This window comes from Hippocampus bargibanti, linkage group LG05, assembly GCF_051943395.1.
Source record: "Hippocampus bargibanti isolate YZ-2025 linkage group LG05, ASM5194339v1, whole genome shotgun sequence".
NCBI lineage: Eukaryota > Metazoa > Chordata > Actinopteri > Syngnathiformes > Syngnathidae > Hippocampus > Hippocampus bargibanti.
This window is the reverse complement of record NC_142738.1, coordinates 28,354,483-28,371,721: the sequence shown is the minus strand read 5'-3', so window position 1 is coordinate 28,371,721 and position 17,239 is coordinate 28,354,483. Positions and strand designations below refer to the sequence as shown.

General features: G+C 41.1%; 1 protein-coding gene across 13 annotated transcripts in view; it reads right to left on the bottom strand.

Annotated features, from left to right (window-relative positions):
- znf276 (zinc finger protein 276) overlaps positions 1-16,136 on the bottom strand; it is a 39,177-nt gene extending 23,041 nt beyond the window's left edge. For 12 of the 13 annotated variants that reach the window (XR_016115108.1, XR_016115109.1, XR_016115110.1 and 9 more), the window contains exons 1-5: positions 16,032-16,136; positions 10,720-10,986; positions 10,170-10,479; positions 10,050-10,096; positions 9,561-9,920 (exon numbers count right to left, since the gene is read on the bottom strand). Coding sequence is in view for 9 of the 13 variants with exons in the window: in XM_088997575.1 (XP_088853701.1) it covers positions 9,561-9,920; positions 10,050-10,096; positions 10,170-10,479; positions 10,720-10,927 (925 nt within the window). In the remaining 4 variants the exon portion in view is untranslated. Of the gene's footprint in view, positions 1-9,560; positions 9,921-10,049; positions 10,097-10,169; positions 10,480-10,719; positions 10,987-13,525; positions 13,789-16,031 lie in introns of those variants that run through there. The other variant, XM_088997574.1, reaches the window with a different exon arrangement.
- Between the last annotated feature and the right edge of the window lie 1,103 nt (positions 16,137-17,239).

Sequence of the window (17,239 nt, the reverse complement as noted above, 5' to 3'; positions counted from 1 at the left end):
TATAGCACATGCAATACATTGTAAAAACACAAGACAAAAATTATATAAAACCTTAACAAGACTATTGAAAGAACTCGAAGACCAACATAAAACAACAAACAATACAGAGATGTTAAAGATTACAGAAATCAAAAGGGAAGTAAATCGAAAATTACGAACAGAAGTGGAAAAAGGAGCATGTTTGGGAAAACAGATTTACTATGAAGGAGGACCCAAAGCAAATAAATTACTGTCAAGAAGGTTGAGGACACAAGCGCTAAACACAATACAAAACTAATACAATATTAAAAGAACCAAAGTAAATAGAGGAAGCATTTGAGCAGTATTATAAAACTTTATAGACACAGCCGAAGGCAGCAGATGAGACAACTGCAAAATTTTTGGATGGTCTGAAATTACCATCGATAAGAGAAGAAGATAATGAATTCCTGAACTCTGAGATACCGGAAAAAGAATTGGAGGTAGTGATCAATGGAACAAAAAATGGTAAAGCTGCGGGTAGTGATGGCTTCCCCTCAGAGTTCTACAAGATATTTAGACAAGAACTAGGCCCACTTTTGTTATCTTCCCTCAGATATACCATGAAGGAGGGCAAAATTCTCCCATCGTGGAAAGAGGCAATCATCTCGATAATACCAAAAGAGGGTAAAAATAAAGAGTTATGCAGTAGCTACATAGCAATATCCAGACTTAATGTCGACCATAAAATATATACTTCGATTATGTCAAAAAGAGATGAGTCATTCATGCCCGATATTATCAATACAGAACAGACGGGTTTTATTAAAAATAGACAGGCCCAGGATAATATAAGAAAACCTATACACATAGTGGAGGCGATCCATAAGGCAGGAACAAGTGCAATGTTGGTGATCATGGATGCAGAAAAGGAATTTGATAGTGTCAGCTGGTCCTATCTATACAAAGTCATGCGAAAATTCGGCTTTAACAAAGATTAAATTGGAAATATACAAACACTATATAGTGGGCCAACTGCAAGAGTCAAAGTGAATGGCAGCTTGATGGACCGAACAATACTAGAAAGATCGACAAGACAAGGATGTTGCCTCTCACCAACATTATTCAATATCTTCATTGAACCCCTAGCCCAAGCAAACAGAAAGAACCACAACGTCAAGGGCCTGGAGATGAGAGACTCGGAGCATAAACTCAGCCTTTTTTCTGATGATCAGATAGCATATTTGATACAACCGGAAGATAGCCTCCCGATACTGATGCAACAACTAGAGGAATATGAACATTACTCAGGATATAGACTTAATGTGACAAAAACACAAATCTTAGCACTAAATTAAACTCCATCAAAGTCAATTAAGGGAAAATACAAATTAAGGTGGGATGCTGAAAGGGTAAAGTATCTTGGCGTGTACATCACAAAGCACATAGTCCAGGGGTGGGCAAACTTTTTGACTCTCGGGCCGCATTGGGTTCTAAAATTTGACAGAGGGGCCGGGCCAGAAGCATTTGGAGGGAGTGTTTGGGCCGGAAATACTAAACCTAAAGGATTTTAAATTAAAGGACAAGCGACGCCTCCGGACAAGTTATGTCCATAATTTATAAAATCACTTCAAATGACTTCGACTGAGCGTATTTTACAAAGATTCCACAGCATATAGCTATAGTTTACGTTTTAAGACTTGCGCTGAATATTCATGAAGTCTTGTTTTCGAGTTGATGACGATCCCCATGTGACGTCACGTTTGGACCGCCCCTGACCGAGAAAGCGACACACAATGCATTTTGGGTACTTTGTTTGGTCTGAAAACTTCGTGTTGATCCATGTTGATGGCGAAATTAGAAGGAAAACACATAAATGACGCCATGGTGAATCGTTGTGTGTTGCACCAAGACAACTATTTGATATTCGCTGACACAAATTCTCAGCTGACAAATTAGCCCATTTCCAACGGAGCTTGGGCGCAATCTTCTGCTTTTTCTGGGTGCTACATTGCTGTCATTTACGGCTCGAATTGATATGGGAGGACTCCTTGAATCAATTGCAAACATTTATGCTTTCCTCTTCAGAACTATTTGAATCATATTCATAACTGGATGAGTAACAAGAAAACATCTCCGAATCTGAAGCCATTGTTTTGATTCTCGAGCAAGGCCAGACGTCTTGGCGTGACGTCACGAACAAGGGGGTGGGACCTTCTGCAACTGGCCATTTCCGGATTCATTTTGAAGTCATTTTTATTGGTGTTTTTCATTTAACTAAAAATATCAGCCTGCCTGATTTGGGTATTTTAGATGCTATAAAACGTTTTTTTCTGATCTCAGTGGGAAACAAATAAAAAATGGTGCCGGTTGTCCTTTAAATGTAGTGTGTACAAACCTCATAGCACAGTAAGAACACTAAAACCCAATTTATGAACTGTCTTTCTTTAAAGTTAAAGAAATCAACATTTATTGAAAAATGGAATCACTTTCAACATTCAAAACATACTATTACACAACGAAATATTCAAGCTCAATAATACCTACTTTTGTTAAATTTCGCCAAATCATAGATGGTTTGTCCTGACCGCGCACTCAACAAACTCTCCACTGACGCCCTCGCCTTCACGTGCAAACAATACACGTGTACCGTCGCCGAGCACACAGACATAGGCTACCTGCAGAGCAAATTTGCATACTCGGCACTGAAGCCAATCAGAAGCCTGCTTCTTTCTTCCGGACTTTCGCAAGCATTATAAAGTCGTGCAATTGCATGTCATTTTCCAAAATAGATGCACAGAACCTTAGCCCAGAAGAAAGATTCAAAAGAAGCTAACAACATATGTGACGCTACAAAACGTAAATTTACATTAAACCGTGACTGTAAAGTGTACGTGAGACTTATGAAAGGGGCTTAGTGGCTCGTAGGAAGCAATGCAAACGTTGCATTGTGCACCACAAAGACAATCGACTACTGCAGCAAAATCTACAGCCATGCACATTTACCGTAAATTAAGCAAGGTAGCATTTGTAGTAGGTACATTCTTGATTTAAAAAAAAAAACGTTATACTTTGTGACAATGTTTTTTGTTGTGCTTCAAGTTGTGAAAAATGGGGCAGGCAGCTTTTCAGTTATCTGCCCTGTTGTCCGCTAACTTTTTGTCATGAGTTTCAGACACTGTTTTTACTATAATTTGGGCAAATTCGGCGGGCCGGATTAAAAAGCCTAACGGGCCGTATGTGGCCCGCGGGCCATAATTTGCCCATGACTGACATAGACAAACTGTTTGAACTAAACTATCCAAAGATTAACCAAGCGAACAAAGCAGACCTGGGGAGATGGTCAACACCCATCCTAGATTGAAATCACCGTGTGGTACGGCGCCTGGACCGTGTCCTGCCGTAACGACTCCGCAGCACATCGTGAGGACAGCTGAGAGGACCATCGCTGTCTCCCCCCCCCCCTTCAGGACATTTACAACACCCGCTTCACCCACAGAGCCATCAGGATCGCTGGCGATCCCACCCACCCCTCCCACAGCCTCTTCAGCCTGCTGCCATCGGATAAGAGACTGCGGAGTCTCCGAGCCAAGACCAGCAGGCTCAAGGACAGTTTCTGCCACCAGGCAGTCCGGAGACTCAACTACCTCCCAGCCCTGACGACCCTGCCCCTTCCCACTGCCACACTCACCGAACTCTGAGGACGCGCTACACGCTGTACTATCATCCTGAACTCTATTTTTTGTTATTTCTCTCTATTTTTTTCTGCAAGACCTCACTTCAACCACTTCAACCCTTTCTTGTTTGTTTTTGCATTACTACATTACGCATACTTGCATTACACTACCTCACTTTACATATGTCACTACCTCACTTTACATACGTCACTACCTCACTTTACATACGTCACTACCTCACTTTTGTCACATCCTCGTCGTCGCCAGGAGCGAGCCCCTCCCCTCCTGACTCTTCCTCCTCTGCTCCGTGAGCGGGCCCCTCCCCTCCTGGCTCACCTGACTCACGCATCTGTTCCCCATTTCCTTGATTGTGCCTTCTGGCTATAAAAGCCCCACTTACCGTTCTGTCGTTGTCGGTGTATTCCTGGATACCCCCGTCACCCTTCCGCACGCAGGTCTGTTTCCCGTTGCCCTCCTTCCTTGTTTTTGACTTTCTGTTATGTTTAATGTGTCTCAGTAAAGACTCTTTATTGGAATCACTGTCTCCACCGTGTATTTCGGATCAGATCCTTACTACCTTCCGTCGTCCCTCGAGTATTGTCACCACTCCTCGAGCGGACGTGACAACTTTACATTCAGAAATTACATGTATTGTCTGTTGTCAATTGTACGTCTTTTTAGCCACGTTATTAGTGCCTCGCACGCTGGGTCCGAGAGGACATTAATTTCATCTGTGCTGTATGTCATGCATACTAGCATATTTGACAATAAAGCTGACTTTGACTGACTTTGATTTAAGGATGGAAATAGTGAAAATATATATTCTTCCGAGGTTGCAATACCTCTACCCGTCGCTACCAATACCCATACCACAAAAACAATTTGTGGAATGGGATAAACTGACCGCAAGATTTATCTGGAGTGGTAAGCGACCAAGGATTAGACTGACGACACTACAGTTACCAAAGGAAAAGGGTGGATTGGGGTTACCAAATTTTAAAGATTAATACCGCACAGCACAGCTCAGAGCAGTGACATGTTGGTGTAATGGCGAGTATCAAGCCAAATGGAAGGAAATTGAAGAAACAAAAGAGGGTTACCCAATTCAAACACTGCTGGGAGACAGATGACTGTTCCGCAAAATGGAGGACTCGATGGACCCATTAACAAAATTCACCTTGAATATCTGGTATACCATAATAAAAGAAAGTAAACTAGAAAATGAGGCAAAAAATCTGAGGTGGCTATCATATGACGAGGACTTTCAAACAGGAAAAAAAAACGAGGGCTTCAAGAGATGGGAAAGGAGACGTATCACAGCAATGAGTATGATAATAGAAAAATGGGAAATACTGACCTTCCAAAAAATAAAACAGATGTTTAACTTAGAAAGGAGCGACCACTTCCGATATCTACAAGTAAGGGATTACGATACAAAAGCAATAAAAATGGATACGTCAACTAAAAGAAATGACATAATACAGATAATGATGGATGCGTATAAAGAGAGAACGACGTGGTGTGTATCTAGCTGACCTAAATCAAGAAAACGTGCAAACAAGAGATGAGTACTTGATAAAAGCGTTGCTGATAGCCAGCAAGAAAGCCATAACAAGAAAATGGTTTAAAAAAGACCCACCAACAAAGAACCAATAGATCGGAATAGTGGAAGAGATATTTGAGTTGCATAGGTTCACACACATATTGAGGGTCCATGCGGGGAAGTTTAAAACAGGATGGGAAATGGGATGAATATAAAAAAACAATCAAACAAATGACTGATTGAACGACACCACAAAGTAGACAGTCAAGATAGCTCACGAATATAAATCTAAAATAGGGGAAACTTGTCATTATCGATCACTTTTTTTGTTGCTTTATTGTTATTGCTGTGTTTTATTTTTGTTGATTGGTTGTTTTCATTGTTGAATAATTTGCAGTTACAAAAGGATGTTGTTATACAAGGCATTCTGTATTCAAATGTTCAATTTCAAATGGTTTGAAATGTTACAAAAAAAAAAAAAAAACTAAATACATATTCTGTTCGTTTCCTGTTTGGACGGCAGTTGGTGGAAAGCGCAATTTTGATTGGATGATACTGGCGTTCATGTTGAAAAGGGTAAACGGGCCTTTTAAACAAGCCCGACGAGTAAAAAATATAAGTATCGTTCACTTCAGGTTGTATGGACCTAAGGATTCGCCTTTGTGGAGAGAAAAGGTTCTGATTCTTGCAATGAAACAATACCATTGATGAAATGAAACAGTCGGATGTCAGTGGCAATTTGACAAGCCCCATGCTAACGTTAGCATCAATATACAGTAAAGTCTCGTTATATCGATATCGGATATATCGATAGTCCCGGTTATATCGATACTATTTCTATGCACACACGGAGAAAATTACATGCAAACAGGGTCGGATATATCGATAGTCCCGGTTATATCGATATTTTTTCGGACTCCCTTGAATATCGATATAACGAGACTTTACTGTACGTACTTCTGCGAGAGACAGCAGAAAGCAAGTGTGGAAGCTAATGAGCCGTGTGCAGGATAGCTAGCAGTAACTTCACGTATGGACCCAGTAAATTGACTTTCATTCCGATAGTTTGGCTGGATTTTTACCAATCATGAGGAACAGAAAACCATTCATGTTAATGGTGAGTATTTTAAATAATACATTCTGACATTTTGTTGAAAAGTGTCCGCGCATGTGCGTACGTGTGTGCGTGCGTGCGTGTGCTCACTGAAAAACATTTCTAAATATTTTACTTTTATGGCTCTCTTCGTCAAAAAGTTTCCCGACCCCTGATCTATTAGAATGGCAAAGAGCAGTTAAAATGACAATCAACAGTGGATGAGAAGGTTTCTTCAGCCGTCATCTGTACAATTTTGAAGGTTTCGGACGTTTCGCCTCCTATCCAAGAGGCTTCGTCAGCAAACTAAAGTCTGACTGGTCGTATCGGCCCTATTTATATATCCCTAATGTCCAGACATGGTGGCGCCGGACACAGCTATGATAGGTCCCTACTCTCAGGTTGGGGGGGCAGAGGACCCCTCCCTGTGGCCCCACTGATTGTTCCTACATTCCTGACTAACGACTGGCCTATTACCCCCACTCCCACCGGTATCACCTCATCAGCATAACGACCCTCATCAGCATTACGAAAGTTGCCTAACCTGTTTTGCCTAAGCAGGCTATTGTATGAACGATCCAAATTGAACCTCACCCCACCAGACCGGTTTTGTCATGATCTGGTTGGCGACCAACGGGGGGCGCTGTCGGCCCCGCCTACACCTGCACAGGTGCTGGTCGTACCGATCCGATTGGCGACCAGCGGGTAGCGACGTCAGCCCTGCCTGCAGCCTCGCAGGTGTTGGTCGTTATAATCACTGTCACTTAAAATGACACCCGGCACGACCATCCGGTGCCGGTTCATTGGTTGTTTGCTGCTTGTTTGCTGCATGCATCGTGTACGTGTTTGTTTAACCTTGGTGGACTTTTACACTTGGTTTTCTTTTGCTACTTTGTATTTTTTCCATTCAGATCATTTTGATGTTTTACATTTTGTTACTGCTGACCTTTAATTTAATACAATTTGTCAAACAACCTCCTACTCACCGCCTGCTTTTTGGGATCCGCACCCGCCATTACCACCTCGCAAAACCGTGACAGGTTTAATGAAGGATTTTGTTGTTATATAAGAATCGCTTCTTTTACCCCCCTTTCAAACCATCTATGTTTTTTCGCTAAGATTTTAACCTCATTGTCGTCAAATGAGTGGTTGCTAGCTTTTAGATGCCAATGTACTGCCGATTGAGGTCCACTTATATTATCCCTGCGATGTTGATAAAGTCTTTTTTTGAGAATTTGTTGAGTCTCCCCAATGTACTGCTCTTTCCAATTTTCATTCTTACAATGTATGGAATAAACTACATTACTTTGTTTTTCATTTGGTAGCCTATCTTTTGGATGAACTAATTTTTGCCTTAACGTGTTTATCGGTTTGAAATAAGTAGGAATTTTATGTTGCCAAAGGACTCCTGCAATGTACGGTACTGCTACTCCTCTCCTTTTTGTATCTTGAGAATTATTGGTTTCATTCCCTATTCTTTCTTTCTGACATTTGTTGAATGACCACTGAGGGTACTCACAGTTAGTGAGTGCTCTCCTGATATGTTTTGACTCCTTTTCTCTACCTTCAGTGCTAGTTGGTATTAGTTTAGCCCTATGCTGGAGGGTTCTGATAACTCCTCGTTTGTGTTGTAAAGGGTGGTTAGAGTCAAAAAGTAAGTATTGGTCAGTGTGCGTAGCCTTCCTAAAGACTTCTGTTTTTAGCGCTCTGTCCTCTTTTATAATTACTTTACAATCCAAGAAGGCTAGTTGGTTCTCTTGAATGTCCTCACGAGTAAATTTAATGTTGAAGTCTACAGAGTTGAGGTGATCTGTGAAGGATTGAATTTCTTGTTTCTTAATTATGACAAAAGTATCGTCCACATATCTAAACCAGTGTCTAGGCTTTGTCCCTGGGAAGGATGTGAGGGCCTGTTTCTCCATCTCTTCCATGTAAAGATTAGCCACTATGGGTGAAACTGGTGAGCCCATAGCATGAATTTATTTATAAAATTTTTCCCGAAATTGAAAATATGTAGTATTAAGGCAGATTTCTAATAATTGGCAGATGTGATCCGGTTTAAGTTTGGTTCTTTCATGCAGAGAAACATCCGCCAGCAGCCTCGTCCTCACCACTGAGACTGCTGCTGGGGTTGGGACAGATGTAAAGAGAGAAGTCACATCGTATGATGCCAAAGTTTCCTCAGGTTCCAATATGAGGTCTTTGATCCTCTCTACAAACCCTGTGGTGTTCTCTACGTGATATTCTGTGTTACCAACCAACGGAGCTAAAATCAACAATGGAGTAAAACGGCTGACTGTGGACCTGGTATTATGAAGACACTTACAGGAGATGACAAAAAACAAATACCATAGTTTCCACACTTTAAGGCATACCCAAAAGCCTTCATTTTCTTCAAAAGATGACTGTGCCTTGTAATCCGGCATGCCTATATGTGAAGTAACATTGAGCCACAATAGGTCTCACAACTAACACTCACTACTGTCAGCAGCAGATTTCAGTTGTCAGAAAGATGATTTGTAGTCTATTAATAAAGTTTGACTGATCTAGATAAAATGAGGAGAAACCCTTTATTATTCCCACAATGGGGAAAACGTCTGTGTAAGCTCTCAGGCGTACAGGAGTGGTCCATCGATGAGAAGGTTTCTTTAACCGTCATCTGTACTTTTTTTTTTTTTTACTTTTACGACTACTTTTACGACACCTTCAAAAAAAGCACAGATGACGGCTGAAGAAACCTTCTCATCCACAATGGGGAAAATTGCAATCTCCAGTAGCAAAATTGAGAAACAAAATATCACATGCAGAATAATTGCAGGCGCAAACATACACGTCTCAGAAAAAGAACTTTACACTGTGCAGAATGCAGTATAAAATAGAAAATCTAGTTATAAGCATATATACAACCGCATAAATGATGCATAAAGTGGCTGTGCTATTTAAAATATGGATGGAGTGAGGTGCATTTAACTTTCTTTTAATGAATGCACCGGTGCTTAAGTTAGTTGCATAAAAATAATTGACAACATTACATTTACAAAGATGCAAACCTAAAGAAGGCGGGGGCCACAACAATTATGCAAAGTGAATGCCAAGGCTCTCATTCAAATTAATTGGACCCAACAATATGATTATTCGCCTTGAGACTTCTGGTGGTTGGACGTGTACAACCTGTAATTATTTTTCAGACGCGACAGTGATGTTTGTGCGCCTGGTTGCCATATAGTTACTGAAAATGTGAAGACAAATGCAATAATTTTCATTGTGAAAACTGTTAATGTCATTGTACCTTGAGTACTGGAGGTCCAGTCATCCAGCGCTGAACTTTGGATCAGCGGAGTGACTGCTGGTGGAGTCTGTTGAGTCTGACAGATTGTTGTAACAGCAGTCCTCCTTCCGTCACAATCTACCACACCTGAAATATCTCTGGCATCATTTCCACTCTCTTCTGAGTTGAGCACAAAACCAAACTTGGCAGAGGTAGTGCTCTGTGTGTCCATAGTGTAGCTGTGCCCAGCAACACAACACCACACTGATTTGATAGAGCCCCAGCACTGCCCCTCAAGAACCTCTTTCAGATCAGGGCAAGATTTGCAAGCCTCTCCGTGATGATGAGCCCATGACACAAGATTGTGGAGGGATGCAGTGTCTGAGGAAAGGGATGGTGAAGATGTAAGGAAAAGAAAATATGCATCAAAAATGTCTCAGATTGTAGCAAATTGTTAAAGTAAGTTTGACGTTCTAAAAATAAGGACATGCAGGTGATTATTTTTCTTACTTGTTGACGCATTGTTTATCAATGAGTCTGAAAACATTGGAGTGTGCCTGAGGGGAAAAAAGCATAAATAATTATTGTACATTTACAATAAACATTTAAGCAACTACAGTGAATTCTCACCTGTTAGAATTGTCTTTCCCAAGAGGCAGGTGATTAACCATCTGCAAAAACCTGACCAAAATATTGTGGCACTTATAGAATTTGCTGTGACATTTCTTGCAAACAAATTCTGGTAATCGAGGGTCAGGGTCCAACTGCACTCCAACAAGTTGCTGGAAGTCAATATGGAATACAGCTGGTGGCTGGTTAACAGCATATGCTTCGTTATAAGCAATATCAGGAAAATCATGAGGCCATTTGTTGAAGGCAGGCAGTAAACTCCGTGGAGAAAACCTGCCATGACACAATCTGCAGATGGCAGTGGATATTCCTTTAGGGATAAAATAAAACGTGTTGGAAAATGATGGTGAAAATTCCTCGTGTACAGTGAAAAGTGTCATGACAAATCATTGTTTAAATGTGCTATAATTTAAAATATTTGTAATAGCATTGTTGAAATTTCACAGCCATCTCTCCCAGTTACATTGCATATTTCAGTAGACATTTGAACTTTCCCAACGGTGAACTCTGATAAAAATCGGTTCAATATATAAATCCATCAGCCACTCACTTGAGGATTTTGACTTGCCATCTGAATGCTTGTTCTTGTCAGTCAAAATGTAGGTAGTATCTGTTGTGTCATGTCTATGACGCATGTCAGACGTTGCTGCAGCCACACAAGTTTTCCTTCTACTTCCACATGGTCTCTTCCCCTCATAGACTCTTCTGGAATGCTGTGATAGCTCTGATGACTTTAGGGACCTGCTTTTCCTCTTCATTATCTACTGTGAGACTTTCCGCAGTTGATGTCGATTGTCGATAAGGGATACCGATGGCCCTGCTCATAACAAAAATACAATGCGATTTAAGTGCTAAATAGAGAAATTCAGTTCTGATGGAGAATAAGAAGTTATCATGTTAAAAAGTGCCATGCTTAGTTGGACAATTAAACAACAAACAACAATAGGCCCCCAGTCAAAGCGCAGATGGCCACAGTAAATCTGAGTGAAACAGACATGGCAAGGTCAACCGTCGGCTGCATCTAGGAGGTCCGGCCTTGCACAGAATTTAGGATTTGGGATACTCCTTTATCACCGAAGTTATTTACGGCTTGAACATCCGGCACAAGCGCCAGGTTACAAACTTATCAGTTCATGGAAAAAAATAAAATACAGTGAGACCTCAACTTACGAACTTAATTGGTTCCCAGACAGTGTGTAAGGCGAAAAGTGTGTATCCCAAAAAAAATGTTCCCATAGGAAACCATTAAAATGGGAATAATCCATTCCCGGCTTTTCATAAAATATACTTTTCAACTAAATAAGCCTTAAAACTACACACAACATACATTATTCTATGTATAATAAATGTGCTAATGTATTGTAATGAAAGAAATACACTGAATTGTATCATAAAGTCACTTTATTTACATTTGTGATGGTCATTTATGGCTTGATGGAATGGTGTTGGAGGTCGAAGTCAAAGAGAATTGCTGTTTGGAAAGAGAGGTGCATTACATGAGGACTGTAATTAAAGAAATAAACTGTGCTATAAAATAAAGTTTTATTCACCTTTTTGATGGTCGTTGATGGCTTATGGAAAGAGAGTCACCTTCCATAAGGACTGTTGGTAACTTAACCTCTGGTGCTGTTCGGTCATGTGCTTCCGCCGAAGATCACTCTGCCAGCCGTGGTGGATGTGTATTATGAAAATAGTGCTTATTATAAGGTTTAATTTTCATAAATTTGACGTTTGTAAGACGAAAAGTTTGTAAGTTAAGGTGTTTGTAAGTTGAGGTCTCACTGTATCTATGTTTTACTGCTTGCAGATGTTGGTCCTCAGAACGTCCAGAGGCGTGGTATTCTAATCAAGAAAACTATGTTTTACTAATGTATCACTTTAATTTACATATACTCTCAATAAATAGCTTGGCAGAGGGGCGCAGAATTCAGACGTATGTCATTGATGACTGCGTCTCCTGCCTGCAGTGGGGACAATCTGGTTCCGAGTCTCTGTCCACGGTGTCTGACTGTCATATCTCTGACAAGTTCACAGAACAGAGCCTCCAAAGGATCGATTTGGTGATGGCCCTGTTCAGTGGTGCACAGCTGAACCTTTTCTTGGGAGGGGGGGGCTCTCCCGGCCGTTCTCCACCCGCTGTCATTCTCTAATCACGGACACGGGGCATTTATACGGTTCGCGATCACCTTGCCAATGCCGGATGATTGACTCAACTCGCCACCGTACCTGGGCTCTTCCTTCGATGCGCGAATGTATCCGGTCCGAGGTATTTTCCCTGCGTCCCGTAAATTTATGTCATCTTCCGGGATTGCGTAATTTTGCACCCTCGTGTGCCATTTGCTTTTTGGTGTAGTAAGCGGGTCGGATCACCCCCTGCCTTCTTACTCGCTGTGTTTTCTTTGATTTGTGAATAAACATTCTGCTTGGGTAGTACGTGTCTGTTTTGGGATCCCAAACATTCCACTACGTTCCGACGAGTCATCTGCCGTCACTCTCGCTTGGAACGTGACAGCTTTGGATGACTCGGCTACAGGATGTTCTTTTCTCTTAAAATATCTATCCAATGACACTTGCTCTCATTCCCACGGTCACATCACTAGATTTCACAGCCTCCTTATTCTTTAATATCGTACTGATCATAGATTTCGCCATCCTGTATTCCATCGCCAGATCAGACACTCGCACACCTCTATCATATTTTGCGATTATTTCTTTCTTAAATGCAATAGTTGTACGCACTCCTTTTCTTTTGTCACTTTAAACAGCACTTACTTTCTTTGGAGGCATGATTAGGGGCTAAAACTCTTCGTACACCTATATTAAACGCTAGAGCAAAACGCAGCACATCCGCTAGCGACAACAGTTGGTCACGAACAGAGCGATACACCCGTGCGCCGCTCAGCTCCCCACCCTCGCGTACACTCACGCGTCGTATTGGCGTTCGAACACCGATTGATGTTCGAACGCCGAAGCAAGAATATCTCCAATATTTTGTTCGAACACTGATTTGTTCGAACAGTGAGGCGTTCGAGAACCGAGGTACCACTGTATTTTGTTTGTATACATGGGGCCCAGTGGACATCAGAAAAGGGATTACAAACAATGATTTTTTTTCATTTATTATTTTTTCTTTTAATATCAAGTGTAATTTTATTCATGTATTCAGCGCTAACATCAACTCCCATTTCTATCTTCAGACACTTTCAAGATCCAATTATACGTGAACTCATGATGTCCTGACCAACGAGAAGTTGTTTTATGACAGTAGAGATACCTCGGCTTACGAACGCTTTAGCTAACGAACTTTTCGCCCCACGAATGTTAAATTTGCGAGATTATAATCTTGGCATACAAACCATTTTTTCGGGAAACATGGAGCGCCACAATGAGTGATGTGTCGTTCACGAACGAGCCGGCTCTTGGAGCTGTATCTTTGAAGTGAACAAAGCTGAAAATGGTAGCCGGCTTTTTTTCCTTATATTCCCCGCCCCCAGTCTTCGGTTAAAGCCGCACGTGATTGGTCAAGATCCGTGGTAGAGGCAGGGGACACACACAGCAGTGAGTGGGGGGAGGGATTTCAGAAACAGAAACACACACACACGAAAGGGAGACGACAGAGCTTGAAACAAAAAAAACAAAAGTGAAACAAACAAAAGTGAACTGGTGAGAAAATGGATAGAAAACACAGTGAAATTTGGACTAGTTCAAAGGCAGAGTGTAGACTGCAAGGTTAAAATATTCCATCAATCAGGCTCCACAAATAACCCGCACAAGCCATCTGTACAATTTGAAGAGAACATACAAGCAAGGGAACCAGCTATTAACAAAGTTTCTCGGGTGTCTGCCTGCATCTGTTGCTGTTCATCCATCAAACCATCAACGACCATCACAAAGGTAAATAAAACGACTATTATACAGTACAGTTTATTTCTGTAATTACAATACAATAGCACATTTATTATACATAAAATAAGGTCTATTGTGTGTAGTTTTCAAGGATAACCGACATGACTTTTTTTCCTGACATCAGAAAAACGATTTATAGCATCTAAAATACCCAAAACACGCAGTATGATATTTTTAGTCAAATGCAAAACACCAATAAAAATGACTTAAAGTGTCCAAAAACTACTTCAAATTGAACCCAGAAGTGGCCAGTTTCAGAAGGTCCCACCCCCTTGTTCGTGGTGTCTCGCCAAGACATCTTGCCTTGCTCGAGAATCAAAACAATGGCTTCATTCGGAAAAGATGCTTTCTTGTTACTCATCCAGTTATGAATACGATTCAAATAGTTCTGAAGGGGAAAACATACATGTTTTCAATCGATTATACAATTTATTGCGGTCATTTTGATGCATCTGGAGAAATGTAGTGACAAACTCTTTAGTACTCACAGTGCCCAAAAAAGGCAGAAGAGGGCGACAAAGCTCAGTGGAAATTGTCTCCTGGGACGTTTTGTAAGCGAACATCAAATACACTGTGGAAGTCTTGGCGCAACACACAGCAATTCACCATCGCATTATTTATGTGTTTTCCTTCTAATTTCGCCATCAACACGGATCAACACGAAGTTTTCAGACCAAACAAAGTACCGCAAAATGCATTGAGGTGATGCAAGGTATGTCCTTTCTCCGTCAGGGGCGTTCCTTCAGTGACGTCGGGTGAGGACTCGTCACCAACTCAAAAACAAGACTTACGGAATATTCAGCACAAGTCTTAATATGTAATATGCAGTGGAATCTTTGTAAAATACGCTCATTAGAAGTCATTTGAAGCGATTTTACAAATTATGGACACAACTTGTCCGGAGACGTCGGTTGTCCTTTAAAGGATTATTCTCATTTTAATGGTTTCCTGTGGTAAATTAATGTTTGGAATACACACTTTTCGCGTCACACACTTTCTGGGAACAAATTACGTTCGTAAGCCAAGGTATCACTGTATTTTAAATTCTGACCACTGATGAGCATGCATTCATTTAGGGGCGGGGAACTACGGTTCCTTGAAGGCAGTATCCTCCCTGTTTCAGATTCCTCCTTATTTCAACATTCCTGATTCAAAAGACCAGGTCATCAGCAAGCTCGGTTGGGGCTGAAACAATTGAGAGCAAATGAATCAGGCATGTTGGAGCAGGGAGTGTTACAAAATACCCAATTTATATAGCACGTTCACAACAACTGCAGTTGTAACAAAGAAGTTAAGAAAACAGTTAAACTACAATAATACACACAACAATGTAAAACAGATAGAGAGGACTTGGCTCTCCAGATAACGGAGTACCGTTCGTTAAACAACTTATATTTTGAGGGGTAACGTAGTGCAGAGTACATGTATTAAAAATCGCTGTTACTGCTGCCTTGACACCAATTATAGGTGTGGACTGTGGAGGCTGGCCTGAACGGAGTGTTCAGTCGGGATTTCTAGTCTCTAGAAAATTGGCACTCCTTTACAAAAATGAACACTGCTTCAAAAAAAAAAAAAAATACACGCCAGAATACACAAACGTTCATCGGGTAGAAATACATTGCGTTCAGTTCACGTTCGTCCAAAACTTGGAATGGGTTCGCCAACTTTTCATGCGTTGATCATGCTCATTGGTCAAGATCTCATTAATATACATCAATGGCAATCGAATGTATTTTTCAACTACGGTGTATGGTGGTATGATACTATAAATGTATTTCTATAAGCCGAATAAATGCGGGCTTCATTTCCATTAAAACGCCATGGTTTCAGTTTGGAGACTGACTCGGGACACTCAGTAACGTTACAGCAGTGTTCCCAGGTGCTTTCCCTATTAATGCCCACTTGACAATTGCGTCTCGGTAAACATTGTCGTATGCATCTTGTATCAATGCTTACCTCGGGGAATCCCTGCTCGTGTAACATCTAATTCGATAGATAAAAGATTTGTCACTCAATCATCACTCGAGCACTGCCAGCTGTAAACATTACATTCCGGAAATTATGATTTCTTCTTCGACGTTTGGCGCTACCGGTTTACATAATAGCGACATCTATTGAAACAACCAGTTAACGCAATTTGGGATGACAGAAAAATCTTCCTTGCCTTTCGGCTTTTCCCTTCAAGGGGTCGCCATGGCAAATCATTGTCCTCGATCTTTAGTGGTTTGATCCGCATGTTTGTTTTGGCCAAGCTTTTACGTCGGATGCCCTTCCTGACACAACCCTCTGTATTTATCCGGGCTTGGGACCGGCACAAGAAGACTTATGTCCCTTTGTGGCTACAGAACAAGCAACTCGCTCAGTTAAAAGGCTCCCAAACACAAAATGGTCATTGGCACAGCAACATTCAAAAAAGCAAAAACTATACTCACCATTTGATGACTATGTTCTAATGATTAGAGCTTTTAATACATTAGAGTCTAATCTTACCGTGAAATGGGCATCTCATTCCCTACATCACAAACAGAAAAATAATGATGCATTTGTTGACAATGTGAAATCCAATTAATGCCACTCGGATTGTTCTAACAATAAAGACACATGATTAACATCCTGTGATTTTTTTTTTTTTTTACCAGTTCTGTATTTCTGTTGGTGTCACCATTGGCGACCGATGTCAGAGTGAAGCTGGTCATTGAATCGTTCCTCAATGGCTGCTGTCCTGTTTTCCAGCTCTCCCAGGAGCAACGCATCTGATTCAAATCTTCAGGACCGCTTTGATGCTGCTTCAGAGCTCGCTGATGACCTCATCATCTGAATCAGGTGTGTTGCAGCCAGGTCAGATGGAAAACAAGCAGGACAGTGACACTCCAGGCCTGGAGCTGGATATGTCTGAAATAGGGGAACCCGTTTGACGTCCACCTTTGACCTTCCATTTGTGGTGTAGACATTTCGGTACGGTTCCAGTTTCAGTGCACTTTTACTGGTTGGAGGTCACAAATATTCAACTTCACACCTTCCTCAAATGCAGAATCGATGTAAAATTTACAACCACAATAATACAACAACAACAAAGCTGATAATAATAATAATAATAATAATAATAATAATAATAATAATAATAATAGGGGCGGCCCGGTAGTCGAGTGGTTAGCACACCGGCT